Genomic DNA, 14948 nt, shown 5'->3' on the forward strand with positions numbered 1-14948 from the left:
TTCTTTTCCGGCCCCCCATTCATAAAAAAAGGAGCTCGGCGCATGCGCCCGCGGGGTCTCTTGTGCCCACCCATTCATAGAATCGTGAACGGAGCGCGTGCGCACTGGAGCTCCCTTCCCTCCCATTCATAAAAAAGCCATTTTCCCAGGCAGTGGTTGCAACACCGCCGCGGAGGCAGCAAGAGGAGCTGACAGCGCGGAGCTGGCCCTGCGGTGCGCAAGGAGTCCTATCGGTTTCTCCCGCCGACGTCTGCGTGAACAGCGGCGTCTGACCCGCCCGGGTTCGGGGATTTACACAGGCGTGGAGCAATGCTTGTGGTTCTGCGGCTCTTCAAAGTAAGTCCCTGGCCGGTTTCGGGATCCGAAAGTACCCCCTCTGAGTCGCGACACGACTCCCCCTCCGGCTGGGGCAAATGGTGCGCTATTTCTAAGCGCGCCTCAGTGTTCCTTCCCTCTCCCTGCGCCTCCTCGAGCCGCTGCGGTGTGCCGCAGCTCCCTGACGCCCTCGGCTGGGCCAGCACGGCGCCGGGGGTGTTCACAGCCTGGCACCAGAGTTTCCGACCCCGGGGCACTGCCAAGCCCGACTTCCCCACTCTGCGACTCAGGAAGCCCCGTGCGTGTCCCGGGAGTTTCCTTCTGGCCTGGTTTCTTTCCTCCTGCCACCACCCGCCTCGAGCGTTGGAATGGGAGGCTCTAGGCTCGATCAGGAGCCACCTTTTGGGTCCGGCGGGCGCTTTTGCCCTGGGCACCTTGCCCACCCCGGGCTCCGTGCCCACGGTGCCAGCTCTGCCCAGATCTCCCCAGCCCACTGCAGCGGCCTATGCTCGACGTAGGTTTTTCTTTTCCCTTTGGAGCCGTGACGGACTGGGTTTTCTACCCTTCTGCCTCCTCCTCGATGGTCAGCACCGAGATGGCTCGGGACTGGGCATTTCTACTCCCTGTCTTTGGCGAGGCGTTCCTCGCCGTCTGACCTTTGATCTGTTGCTGCATTTTATGCTGTGCATGCCTCGCAGTTGTCTTTCCCTTCCCCGGCCTCTGCAGGGCCAGAGGCCCCTCGGGCTCCTCGTGCCTCCCTTCTCCGGGCACTGAGTGTGCCGGGCCCCGGGGCCCGGCCGCGCTGGGGCTGTGGTGGGGGCTGAAGGTGCGTTTACATAACGCCAGGCGTGTGGGAGCTGGAGAAAGAGGTTGCATGCGTAGGAGAGATAAGGTTCCCGCTTTCCCTCCTTCTTGGTGGTACCAGGTTGACATCACCGAGAAGAGAGAAATAGAGAGACGGTACGTTCTGAAAATTCTGAATCTCTAAGACCAAAGGGGTAAAGAAGGGGGGCAAAGGCGGGTTTGGGCAGCCAGGGCAGCTGGAGCTTGGCTTCATCACTGGGGCCAGGGCTGTGCCCAGTTCCCCCTCCATGCAGACGATCAAAAAGCATTTAGACAGTAGCTGCTCTTGTGCAAGAAGATGATTTCTCAATTCTCTTTGATTGGGGCTGGGGGTTGTGGGCAGAGAAGGCAAGAGAGACGAAAATGGTTGCATGGCTTGACGGCTGAGCGACAGCCAGAGAAGCAAACTGGGCCGGTGGGGCTGTATGGTGGTGATTAGAGGGGAGAGCTGCTGGCTGCCTGATTCACCAGCTGCTGGATGGGCGTCCATGTTGCCAAGGCTGGGTGAGGGCAGGAGGCTGTGTTCTGGCGCAGAGTCTCTGGGAACCCCCAAGCATGGTTAACGTTGAAAGGAAAGGTGTGGGCTCAGTGGGGTGCCCAGATCCAGTGGGAACCCCCACTTTCCGGCCTCCAAATCAGTGGTGTGATGATCTCCCGTTTGGGGAGGGGCAGGAGCAAGTGCATGCCTGTCTCATTAGCTGACCAGGGCTCTCCAATCTTTCTGACAAGCCTCTCGGGCATACAAAGCTGGAAGGTGAAGGCCTAGAGCATTTAGGAAATACGGCCTTATCAATCTCTTAATAAGCTCAGTCTGGCCTGCGGCCCTACCCAATATTGCACTAGTGATTTCACAATGTTTAGAGTTCTCTGGATCTTTACATGAATGGAGCATAAACGTCTGAATTGTTCAGTTTTTTTTTTCCTTTAGTCCGTGGTTGTGGGGTGGACGAGGAAAGGGAAGGCTGCAGTTGACTCCTTTAGCTCTGTTTCAGCAGAAGGGTGGGAAAGATGTAGATTTGTCCAGTGTGAAATCCAGTTTCCTCTCTTTGCCAGCCCTTGGGAGCAACCTCGCTTGCCAGCAGGCTTCAGGTAAATCCATTAATGTGAGCAGTGCACACAATGACCAACTGAGATGCTACGTTTGGCCAGTGCCTGGTAGGAGGCATTTTGATGGCATATTTCTGAAATATCCATGATGGACAAATGTTGGTCAGTTAGGGTGAGGAAGACTTTCATAAGACATCTCTTATTTTCCTTTTTTAGATTCTGAACCCAGGAGTCATTCCTCTTTTTGTGGAGTGGAAATCCTCCTCATTCCCACGACCTTTTCCAGATTACCATCATTCTGAAATGACAACATTTCCTTAAAGCTTTGGTTAGGCTTGGTGGGAGGAGACCGAACACATAGACTAGAATGATTCCTGGCTAAGCAGGACAGAAACTGGTGATCATTTGGAGCTTACAGATGCCATTTTTGTTTTAATCCTTCCAGAATAGGTATTCCACCCTCTGTCCAGCATATTTAGTCACTCCTCCACCTCCATCCCCACCCCCCCCACTCCCACTCTGGGAAACCTGACTGACTTAGTCTTTACCCAGAGGTGTGGCTGACTTGAATAACAAATGAAGGCAGCCTTTCAAAGCAAAATTTGAAAGTGAGTGATTTAAAAATAAAGGGAGGAAAAAACACTCATTAACACCTTCAAAAGTGGCCCTTGAAGGGGTACTGCTCTGCGGTTTGATACTTTGGGATAACACATGGGGACTTGGCATCCAATTCCTGATGCTAGCCCCTTGGTGTGACATCTAGCCCCAGATGTGGGGGCCCCACAAGCATTTTTCTTTCCTCAGGCCATCCTCTTGGGTAGGACCCAGATGTTTGTACCAAGGAGGTTTGGAAAGGAGCCCCCTTTCTTTAGTCAGAGAAGTTCAGTGTTCTTAAGAGCGTTAAGGCATTTAATCTGGTTCTGACTCCAGAGTGCCTGTCACGTTGTCGCTTCGGAGTTAGAAGTTCCCTTGTGAGGAAAACTTCAAGGAGTCTTGCACAAAGCTGGATTTAGGGACACAGTTGAAAAATTTGGATTTGGGATGTAGATATGAAAGTGTTCTTAAGGAAAGGGCTAATGGGCAAGAGTGGAAAGGTTCCATCTCAGGGCAAACCTGGATCTCCCTGATAGAAGGGAAAGCAGTGACCTGTTGGAATATATTTTTGGTCTTTCAAAAGAGCCAGAGGAAGAAGGTGATGAAGAGCAACATACAGAAAACTATTACTCCTTTCAGACCAAGCTAGGGGCCAGGTCAGAGCAGATGAGTAGCTAGGAAACCTGCTAAGCTTGGGCCTTAGTCTCTCCATCTGCAGAGTCGGGGAGGGGTGAAGGAAAGAAACTTCCCAAGGGGGCTAGGCTGGGCACCTCAATGAGGACCTGGTTCTAAGGGAGCCACTTCCTACACCGGAGCTGCATGAGGTTAGATTATGGGGTATTCTTGGCTCTCAAGGGGTCTGGGGCCACCCTGTGGATCCGGACAGCTGACAAGGCTGGGAATGTATCCCGGGACATGTGGCTGGACTTAAGAGGCTCCACCATTCAGCTGTAATAGTGATTGTTCTTTCCAAGGACAGTCAGTGGAGGAAGCAAGGGCACTGGGGAGGGAGCACAGATGTGCTGGATCTAGTGGAGAAGGGAAGAGGCCCTTCTGGGGCAGGTGGCCATTTGCAGAAGAGTGGCTTCCCTTGTCCGGTAGTCTTTCTTTTTCTGGTTGGGAGGAGAGGGCAGTCATCTCCTGCCCCATCCCAGGAATAAACTAAAATCTATTATTAGGAATCTATTATTAGAATCTCTTAGAAATCTCTGGTGGAGGGTGGTGAGACAAATTATCTTGGTGTCAGTGAGCGGGGCCCCTCCAAACTTTGATGTGGGCCAGGAGTTCCCAAACTGTGATTTCTAGTATCTCTTTAAGGGGATCTGAGCAGATAACCAATGAAAGAAACCAACATTTAAAGCCAGGTAGAACAGCCCAGAGCCAACTACAGCAAGACCCCTCCCGCTAGTCCTTGTGCTGGGGCTTTGGCGCTCAGCTGACTGGTTGTGGATGAGTAAGAGGAGAGGGTTGGGAACTGCTAGCTGGTAATGGGACAAAGGGATGAGAAGCAGCTGCTTTCTTTTGTGATCTCTAACGGATTACACCCAGAGGTGAGCCCCGTAGTGCTGGTGCTGGAGAGGGGTGGGGGAGCAGCAAGGATTCTCTGACAAATCCCGCTGCATCAATGCTTTGTTCTCTGCAGAGATGCAGAGATGGTTTTCCTCAGTGGGGTGTAGGGAAGGCAGGTCCCTGGCTTTCCTCACCACCACCACCCCCAAAACACCTTTTAAAGTCTTTTTGAAGCAATAAGTCATTATTTGGCTGGAGTTTAATTAACTAAACTGGGCTGTTGTCACAAAGAACCAAGTGGTAGTGGGGGGCGGGATCCCTGGCAGCCTAGAAACCTTGTCTTCTGAACTGATAAAAGGGTTAAACAACCCTTTTCCTGGGAGGACCTGCCAAGACTGAATGGAGCAGTGCAGAAATGGCCCATTCATTCCGAGCCTCTCACCAGTCTGTCATGTGCTGACCTCTAGGTGTGAAAGCACAGCTGTCAGGTTTTCCAAGTATTTCCCAACTCCTCTTCCCAGGGTAAGTCAAGGGGAAGAGGTGGGTGGGTGGCGTGGACCTTTAACACACCCCTTGGTTCTTTTCAGCCTGCCCACCTTGTGAGGTCTGCATCCTGACCTCACAGCCCCTCCCATAGGTACACAGGCCACAGACCACAGACCGCCAAGTGGCAAAGACAGGAGTGTATGTGCTCTGGGCTTTGCGATATCCTGCTGATTCAGTATTCTAGGACTGGCTTCTGGCTCCCTCTTACTCAGGCCCCTCCCTCCCTTCCCTACAGACCTGGAACAGAAAGCCCCATCTGAGAATGTGCCCTAGGGACCCTTAAGTTCAGCTTTGTAGGAGAGAGGAGAGGGAATTCCCTCCCATGTCAGGACTTCTTTAAGAGACTGCTTTGTGGTGAGATCCTACAAGTGAGACTTTAAAAAAAAAAAAAACTAAAACTAAAAATGAACACACTTAGTAAAGCCGCGGTGTATGAGGTGACAGAAGGGATGGTAAAGAAAACTGAATTGGAAGCCAAGGTAACTTGAGCTCTGGGCCTTCCTGTAATGACAGATTTCAACACCCCCCCACCTCCGCCACCAGCCTCCACTCTGCACAGTGAGAATTCCCTCAACGGGGCGGTGGAGGGCGCAATCTAATGTAACCCCTGTCTGGTTTCATTTCCCTGCTGGTTTGGTTAAGAGCCCCGCGAATGGCTTGATGAGGCTCCCTGAGAGGGCTGGTGGCAGACTGGGGAACCAATAGAGTTCTTGGCGGTGAAAGTGATCGGGGCTTCCCTGCCTTCACCCGAATACCCAGACATTACTGTTAAGTCAGGACTGTGGGGTTGAGGTGGCAGGCTCTGGAGCCTTTGCTGTCGGGTTCATATCGTGCTGTAATCACTTAGCCGCATTATGACCCTTTGTTCTTCATTTCTTCCTTGCAAAATGGGTGTTACTCTCCAAGGTGATGGTGTGAGGATTAAATGAGAAAATCGCTGAGGGCTTAGCACAGACGGCCTGACATGAATATGTTTCATAAATATTAGCTGCTTCCACAATTATTATTCTTTATTATGAGAAGTTGGGAGTGGAGGTAAAAGTTTCCTTTCCTTATGCTAATCCATAATAATGCCGCCTAAAACTCGATAGTGGTGCTTCTCTAAGTGGAGTGCTGGCTTTGTTTCTCTGTCCACAGTCTTCCAAATTGGCCATCAGTCTTCCAAAGAGCCTAAATGAGGCAAAGCCTCCTCTCCCCTATTTATATTATAAATCTCTTCCTTCCTTGCAGGGGAAGCAGAGTACATATTAAACTGCACTTAAGTTCCTCAGCATTGCTTAGGCTGGAGGCCCGGTGTGTCCCAGTGAGTAGAGATTGATCTTCTAAACCAACTGAGGGTTGGGGTTTTTTTTGAGACCTCATTTAGCTATGCTGAGGGGTTATCAAACAGGCTGCTCAGGAAGTAGTTTTTCTTGGTCAGCCAAATGAATTCTACCCTCCTGTGGAAGTCCCCGCTAATGGGGCGGTAAGGCAATGAGGCTTGAGGAGGGTTTTGAGCACTGCAACTCTGAGCCAGCCACTGGTTTTTGCTGAGCTAGTGGCCGGATGGAATCCGACATCAGGGTTATGATAGGGAAGATGCATTTTGGAATATGCCTGCTGGAGCCATCTTGGATGGAGCATGTCCCAAGAGAGCTGAGTCATCATGGACCAAGCTCCCACCCCCATGTCTGGCCCCAGCTCCAAGTCCAGATGTTGACAGCTACCTCTGGAGGGTGATGGGAGTCTGCTAAGGCCAACATCCCATTGCCTGCAGGCGCTGCGCCCACCCTGGCATCCTGGTGGGAATTTTCCATGAATGTGCCTTCTGATTTCAGGGCCTATTAAAATCCTTGAGCATTGCCCATGCCTTTTGTTTTACCCACAAAAAAAATGTGGCTGTTTTGAAGAATCCCAGGAATAGAACTAGGAAGAAGAGTGGATAATTTTCTTCTTTCCCCTTACTTTTTCTAACAGCATGGCAAGTCCCTAGCCTAGTCCTAAGAGACAAAAGCCCAACTACATGGGGCAAGACCCTGAGCAGTCGTGACCCAAGCTTCTGGAATAAGGGAATCACATTGTCTTTGTCTGGGGTAGGGGTTCAGGCTGAGACACCTCTTGGCTGGTGCCAGAGAGTCTCATCCTTTGCCTCCGTCAGCATTTTCCCTTCTTGTGCCCAGTCACACCTTTTCCTCCAGGCAAAGTTCCTAATCCTTGTCTGTTGACCCGAAACCCACTTATTTTGGAGCTTTGGAGCCCCTGCACAGAATAAGTGGGCTGAGATAGCATTCCCTAAAGTTCTGCCCCACGGTTGGCTGGATCCTTGGAAAAACCCCTCTCCGTAGATGCATATTTGACATCACCCCCATCCAGCCCTGACTACAGGGTCCCTATAAGAGGCTGCCTTGGTAAATGACCATTCTTGGTGGCAGAAGTTCCAGACACTTAAGGCTAACTGTGCTACAGGGAAGTCTGCCATTTGAAGAAGATGCTCTCCTTTCCTCTGGAGGGAGTGTGGAGATGGGAGGCAGGTGTTGCCATTAGGCAGACTTTCTCCCACATGAGAAAAACCGCACAGAAGTCCCAGAATCTTTTAAGTAGGTAGAGCCATGGGAGCAAAGCCAATAATACATGCCCTGTGCAAATGGGAAATATCAGTTGACTGAGCACTGAGCCTTATGGAAAAGACTTGATGCTTTTTTTGCATTTGCAGTATAGATGAAATACAGATGAGAACCCTGTCGTAAAAGCGGGTAAAGTTCCCTTTTATCCCCTTCATGAACTTTGCATCTAGAGCTAGCTCTTTCTTTTAGACAGGTCAGAAAGCATCTATAGAAGCCCTTCCCCCAACAATTTCACCATTTCTGATCAAATATTGTTTCCAAGTAGGGGAGTATAAATGAGTTACCCTGAATGCCTGCACCTCCCCCCCCCTCCGCAACCATTCCTCAGTGTAGACATTGATAAGTATGAATGAGTTACCTGGGGCAAGGTGTCATTCCTGTGATTGGAGTACCGGGATAGGCCAACTGTGTACCCAGTCTGGAGGGGCAGGGGATTAACTGGAAATGGAAACCTGTCAACCCCCGCCCTCTTCTTAGCATTACCTCTTAGGCCAGATGAACCTCACAGCAGAGGCACAGGCACAGCAGAGGCACTCTCCTAATGAGTACATCATTAGCATCATGAAAAGGCATTTACCAAACTCTACCCCATAACACATTTATTCAGTGGTCTGTTTTTTTGTGTGTGTTTTTTTTAAGACCATTATCTTTCCCTTCTATCCGCACCTTGTTCTGTCTCACACCCCTACCCCCTAGTGGACTCTTCCCAGAGTCTAATCTTTCTCTTGGATTCCAAATTGTGTCCCCTTGGGCAGAGGTCTTGGCCTTCTGCTGCTATTTCTTTAAATTGATCTCCAGCTGAATTCCGAATGTAAAGGTCAGCAGGCGAGGAAATGGCACTTCTAATAGAAAACAATGTGCACTTTCTAAATTTGAACCAAGTCGTTTCCGCTCTTTGATTTAAGTGACTTCCTGGGGTTCCGTGTCAGGCACTGCAGTTGAATCTCTGGCGGGATTCCAACTTAAAATTGCACTCTCTTGGTGAAATTAGAAACTGATCCAGAGTTGGCTTAGCTATTCTAGTAAATAGCATTTAGGCTGAATGTTCAGCTCAGCACTTGGAAATGGGTGATGTGAGTGCCCCTCTAGAGGATTTCCCATCCAAGTTGTCAGAAGTGCCCCTAGCCAGGGGTTATTAGCCACTGGAGGTTGCTGCTCTTAGAAGTGGTGGTACTAAGTTAATATCCTGGATGTGCAGGTATCCCGTACAGCCCTTCCTTCTCTTGTGACTGTGTGAAATAAAGACTTGTTTATCCAGCTGGTACACTCCATGGCAGCTTACAGGGGCTATCTGTCATGGTCACTACATCCTCAGCACAATGCCTGGCACACAGTCCTTTGGGTGTTCAGGAAATCTAAGCTGACGCTCTCTGGAATAGTGACAAGATTACTGGCAGGCAAGATGCTAGGTACTGGATAGCATTTTCTCATTTAATCCTCACAAGAACCCATTTTAGAGATGACAAAACTAAGGCAGGCATAAAGGTTACAGAACCTTATTTATGGCAACATTGTTAGGCAGGGGGTGAGAATTCAAACTTGGATCTGATTCCAGAGCCTGTGTTTATAACCACTGAGCCATCTATCTTAAAAATAGAACATATTTCACAGCCGTTGCAAGAATGAGTTGGTCGGGCTAGGTTTGAACTCCTGCTGAGTTCTGTTGATAGTTTTGTGTACCTTTGGGCAAGTTATTTTGAACCTTCGTTTTCTGTAACTACAGAAGGGATAATCATAGTAGTTACGTTTTAGAGTGACGTGTCAATGACGTAATATATATGGTGCTTAGCAGAGTGTGTGGCTCATTAAGTGCTGAATAAGTGTTGTTTCTACCACTCACTATTAATTGTTATTATTAATCATCTAAGCCTCGATGCTGGAGAGTCCAATCAGAGAATCCAGTTTCCATTTCATTTGTACTCCCGAGGACCTGTTGGGGGGGGTGGGGGTGTTAACAGGCCAAGTACTGATGCCTGGAATCCACTCTCTCTTCCTTTTCCCCACCTCCCCCCACCCAGGGCCCCTAGAAGCCTGTTCCTCTGCACAGTCCAGGACCTCCAGCCCCATGGAGCCCCCGATCCCACAGAGCGCCCCCTTGACTCCCAGCTCAGTCATGGTCCAGCCCCTACTTGACAGCCGTATGCCCCACAGCCGCCTCCAGCACCCACTCACCATCCTCCCCATCGACCAGATGAAGACCTGCCACGTGGAGAACGACTACATAGACAACCCTGGCCTGGTGCCCCCTGTTGGCCCCAAGCGGACCCGGGGCGGGGCCCCAGAGTTGGCCCCGCCGCCTGCCCGCTGTGACCAGGATGTCACCCACCACTGGATCTCCTTCAGCGGGCGCCCCAGCTCCGTCAGCAGCAGCAGCAGCACATCCTCTGACCAGCGGCTCTTAGACCACATGGCACCGCCGCCCGTGGCTGATCAGGCCTCCCCGAGGGCTGTGCGCATCCAGCCCAAGGTGGTCCACTGCAAGCCCCTGGACCTCAAGGGCCCGGCGGTGCCCCCTGAGCTAGACAAGCACTTCTTGTTGTGCGAGGCCTGTGGGAAGTGTAAGTGCAAGGAGTGCGCATCCCCCCGGACACTGCCCTCCTGCTGGGTCTGCAACCAGGAATGCCTGTGCTCGGCCCAGACCCTGGTCAACTACGGCACCTGCATGTGCCTGGTGCAAGGCGTCTTCTACCACTGCACCAACGAGGATGACGAGGGCTCCTGTGCCGACCACCCGTGCTCCTGCTCGCACTCAAACTGCTGCGCCCGCTGGTCCTTCATGGGCGCCCTGTCCCTGGTGCTGCCGTGCCTGCTCTGCTACCTGCCGGCCACTGGCTGCGTGAAGCTGGCCCAGCGCGCCTACGACCGCCTGCGCCGCCCTGGGTGCCGCTGCAAGCACACGAACAGCGTCATCTGCAAGGCGGCCGCCGGGGACGCCAAGGCCAGCAGACCCGACAAGCCCTTCTGACACTTGGGGTCAAAGCCCCCGCGCTCCCCCTGAAAACCTGGTTCCCTTCTGACACCTGAGAAGACCACAGCAAGGCCGGAAGTTTTAGTGTCCCGAGGCCGACCTTGCCGGGCTGCCCACTCCCCACCCTCCGCTTCTGAAGCCGTGGGGACCACCGCTGCCCTCCCTCCCGCCCTCTCTTCCCCGAAGGGATGAAGAAGCACTTGGGGTTGTGTTTTGGTTTTCTTTTTTCCGGGCCCTGGAACTCTGGCAGGGGCGTGGTGTGGCAGGGAATGGGGGGCGTTCTTTTTCAGAAGACCCAACATAGATGGGGGCACATATCTGGAAGTTGCAGCTGCTTGAACCGCCTTCCCGGTCCCTCCTCCCCCCTCTCTGCCCGCCCTTCCCTTCTCTTTGGCTGCCTGGGAGGAATCGTTAACTGCGGGACCAGGGGACCTTTGGAGAAGACCCTTGGAACCCTGACGTCCGTACTGCTCCTCCCCCCCAACCCCAGGTTGCCCCAATACCCTGGGGAAGGCGAAGACCCTGGCAACGCCTGTTGTATATACTTGGGACCCCCCCCCCCTACGAGCAGAGGCTCATTCCCCACTCTGCCTCCCTGGAGCCGCAAATGGATTTAGGAGCCACTACGCCGTGCAGTTCTCCCTTCCAGCTTCATCACTAACTCTCGGGGGTGTTCCGCCCATAACACCGTCCTTCGGTTCTTACCGAGTCGCAGACTCACCTGCCACTATGTGCCCCGAGTTCTCTCTACCCAAATCCTTTCCAGAAATTTTATGGGTAGAGAAGGCCGGGGCGGCACATGCGAGACCAAATATCATTTTGCCAATGAGTCTGAGGCTGTGGTCTCTGGATCCAGTCATTATGTTTTTATAGAACAATTAAACTAGATGCTATAACGGTGTTTTAAAAAAAATAATAATGAAACACTTGCTTCCTTTTGGGCCACCCCCCAGGAAGGGCTGATTTCAAAATCTGGGGGGCGAGCAACCTCAAGGAACACAATCCCCCTTCCCACCAAGAAGAGGATTTTAACAGCAAAGAAGAGAGGCAACACCTGTTGGCAGAGTGACAGAGCCAAGCTGGGTGTGGGCTCCTCTTCTGAGTCTGCTGCTTGCTGTCATAGCCTTTTGTGTACAGTGATGTGTCTGTATCTTTAATGTAAATAGACAGATGATGAAAAAAGAGTCTATTTTAGTGTTAGGAAGCCCTAGCGGGGGAGTAAGAGCAAGGGGGGGGGGGTGGGAATTCTCCAGGGGCTTCTTGGGATTGAGCCCTGCTTCTGTGTGTGGCCACACCACCCGCCCCCTCCCAACAGCCCCCAAAGACGTAGCAACTCTTTCTCTCAAGGTGCTAAAGGACTCAAAAGTGCAGCACGTCCAGTGGGTAGGTACTTGTTGCATGCAAAAGCTATATTGTGTCTGGTCCTTCCTCCCCAGCTGTTGTGCAGGGGTTTTCGCCTCGTGTGATATTCTGTGTGTCGTTCCACCCCACGAGAGGAGGTGGCCTGGGTCAGAAAAGCTACCCCAGGTGAAACTGGAAGTGCATTAGGCAGACCTTGTGTAGCATTTCCAGTTTGTTCTGTAGGAACAGAACTGCCTCCAGGATGGAGGCAAAGAGGCAGGTAGCTGTGATTGGCATGCACCCAATGCTCAAGGACTTTTTTTTCCTTCTTGAAGACTAGTAGTAACATCTTATGATTTAGAATAAGTTAATTGTAACCGTAGGTATTTATTGATTGGAGGAAAGGAGGGGAGGGTCTTATTATTTTAGGCTTTATTTATATAACATTTGCTGGCTTGTAAGAAGTATGAAATATTGCATCTGCGTTTTCTAAGGCTGATTCATGTAGCTACCCTTGCCATCTTGCACAAATAGGAGGGAATGGTAGGAAAAACACATTCAGCCAACCACTCACTCTTAATTGAATGTATCAGATGTGTACTGAAGGGGCTGGAGATGTTTTCCTCGGCGTGCAGAGGTTACCCCCAAAATGAAGGGCACGCGTCCACTCTTGGCAAGGCCTCAGAACTTTTCCCAGGGCCCCTCTCAATTGTCTCCATGGAAAACTTGACCCAGTGGCAAGTTGCACTTTGGTGATCTTGGTGTTGTACACATCCGTTCTGTGGAGAATTGATTTACATAAGCTGTGTACACACACACACACACACACACACACACACACACACACACACACACACTACACACCTACCCCACCGACCCTCTTATCTACACAGACCCTGTTTCCTGACAAACAGTCTCCTGACCCCTGATGAACCCTGACTTTGTGTACATAGTTGTAAACACGGATTTTTCTGGTTTGGGTTTCCTTTTTTCTTTTTTTCTTCCTCCTGTTTTGCCTTGTTCTTTTTGGTTTGCATTTAACCTGCTAGATGGATGTGTGCCGAGCTCCCGGTGTCCCCTGTGCTCAGTGGTAAAGGGAAGCAGTGAAGCAGCTCTGGTTCTCCCAGCTCTGTTGCGGGGCAAGCCCTCAGCATGTTTTTCTCAGCTTCTTGGCAAAAAAACAAAACTGGCTTGCCCGTGGGTCCTGGGGGCCAGTCAAGGGCCACTGAGGGACTGAAATCTCAGAAACACGACACATTTCTCTGGGTGCTCTGGCTGATTGTGTTTCCATCGGCAGTAGCTTCCTTGGCTGGATTATGCCTCATTTTAACCTTTTTTTTTTTTTTTTTTTTCTAAAGAGCCAGCTAGTTCCCATTTCTGTTCAGCCTGGGGTGGGTGGTGGTTCTGCCTGGAACTGGGGGTAGGGTCCACAAGCCTGGGTCCAGGACACATGTCCCAGTAGGTCGTGGCTGCTCCCACCCTGAGGGTGGGTTTGTGAAGGCCCAGCACTCCAAGAAGCACCCTGAGAACTGGCTCTAGGATAGCCCAAGACCTTCCGGATGGATGTCGGGGCGCAACCAAGTCCCTTCTCACAGTCCCTTGCTGGAAGGAGGTGAAGACCAATCCCCGCTGCTGGTGTGGGCCCCTTCACAGCCAACAGAAGTGAAAGACCTTCATGTGACACGTCTAGTTCTTCAGCGCTGTGGAGTCTGCGTGGGTCCCCAATGTACACTGAGTGGGGCCCAGTTAGATCGTGACTGGCCCAAGTTTGCACAACATGGAAGGTATTGGTCGGGAGCAAACACCCCGTTTCCATCACCTCGAAGTTTCATAGTCTCCCCCACTGCCCCAGGAGATGGCTGATGGGGTTGGGGCAGCATGACTTTGCACTGTACAATTCACGAGGGCATCTCCCAAGCTTCACCGGCCTTCTGGTTCATGCCTTCGGTAAGCATTTCCATGCCCTCTGCTTACTGTGACAGTTGATGACAAATCTTGCGCTGCCATGTTTGCTGTGGGTAACTCCGTGTGGTGTCTGTCCTACCTTGCTTTCTCTTCTCACAGCCCCCCAGTTTGGTTTCGTGTTACAAACAGAAAAAGCTGTTCTGAGGTTCCCACCCCACCACATTCCTCCTTCCTGTTCCCTCTTCACTGTAGCCCCGTCTCACCCCACATCAAAAGTTACCACAGAAGGTTTCCTTTGTATAGAATATTTATTTTGAAGCTCTATTTTAATAGTATTTATTTTAGAAAGTCTACTATTGTAAGAGTTCTTCTGTTTGTGAAGAAAAAAACAAGTTAAAAACTGAATGTACTGATCTAGAAAATATATATAAATATATATTGTTAAATATACACAGGACTGCCGTTTCTCGTGTGTTTGTGTTCACACCCCCACACCCTCATCCAGCAAGACTCTGAATTTGTCAGGGTTTGTCATCAAGTGGGAATGCATACCCCAGCTCTGGCAGGACAAAGGGGCAGAGAAGGGGCTCTTTGTGCCAGAACAGTCCCTCGTTCTGCTTCTAGGACACACTGACAACCACTGGAGGTGAGCTTCACTTTCTTACCTAGCTGAATTCTACCAGGTGCTGCCACCTCTTCCCCACACAGGTGTGTATTTGTAACAGATGACAAACTTCAGGGAGGCAGAGGAGGTGGCAAAGGGTCATCTGACCTGTCCAGTTTAGAAAAATTATGCAATTCTCTCCTTTGGGTAAGCCCTGGTGCCCCCAAAGCAGATTTCAATGCACACAGACCCATACAATGCTTTAAGAAGGCAAACAGAAAACCTTTGGTGGTTTCCTTATTTTCACCAGATTGGTGGATATTGTACAAGAGCAATTCCTTTCACTAAGAAGTCTCCCATTTAATGCCTTGCCTTTGCCCTTCTAATGTACCTTCTGTGCGTTTCTTCTGTCCCCACCCCATCCCCTCAAAAAAAAAAAAAAAAACTGGTAGAGACCTGGCCACTTCTCACTTTATGTACCCGGGGGAACTTTTTTTATTTTGAACATGTGAACACCTGCCTCTTGTTTTCTGAAAGAAAAGGAGTTGAGTGATTTTTTTTTTTTTTCTGTTGCCATTAAGCATGGGCACACAAGCAACAAGGATGGGCGAGGGGGGCCTCAGGAGGAAGAGAAGGAGCCCGGGGGTCCAGTTCTGGTTTTCTCCGGAGTCAT

General features: G+C 51.0%; 1 protein-coding gene across 1 annotated transcript; it reads left to right on the top strand.

Moving 5' to 3' along the window:
- Positions 1 to 152: 152 nt before the first annotated feature.
- On the top strand, positions 153 to 14121 carry SPRY4 (sprouty RTK signaling antagonist 4). The gene is made up of 2 exons (XM_025852320.2): positions 153 to 336; positions 9476 to 14121. The coding sequence occupies exon 2, from the start codon at positions 9523 to 9525 to the stop codon at positions 10420 to 10422; it is 900 nt and encodes a 299-aa protein (XP_025708105.1). The 5' UTR covers positions 153 to 336; positions 9476 to 9522; the 3' UTR covers positions 10423 to 14121.
- The last annotated feature ends 827 nt before the right edge of the window (positions 14122 to 14948 follow it).

The sequence above is a fragment of the Callorhinus ursinus genome, unplaced genomic scaffold (assembly GCF_003265705.2).
Source record: "Callorhinus ursinus isolate GAN/ISIS: 27379988/994484 unplaced genomic scaffold, GSC_fseal_2.0 scaffold23, whole genome shotgun sequence".
In the NCBI taxonomy this organism is placed as follows: Eukaryota; Metazoa; Chordata; class Mammalia; order Carnivora; family Otariidae; genus Callorhinus; species Callorhinus ursinus.

Coding starts and splice junctions, on each gene's coding strand:
- SPRY4 (XM_025852320.2), top strand. CDS start 9,523: ATGGAGCCCCCGATCCCACAGAGCGCCCCCTTGACTCCCAGCTCAGTC.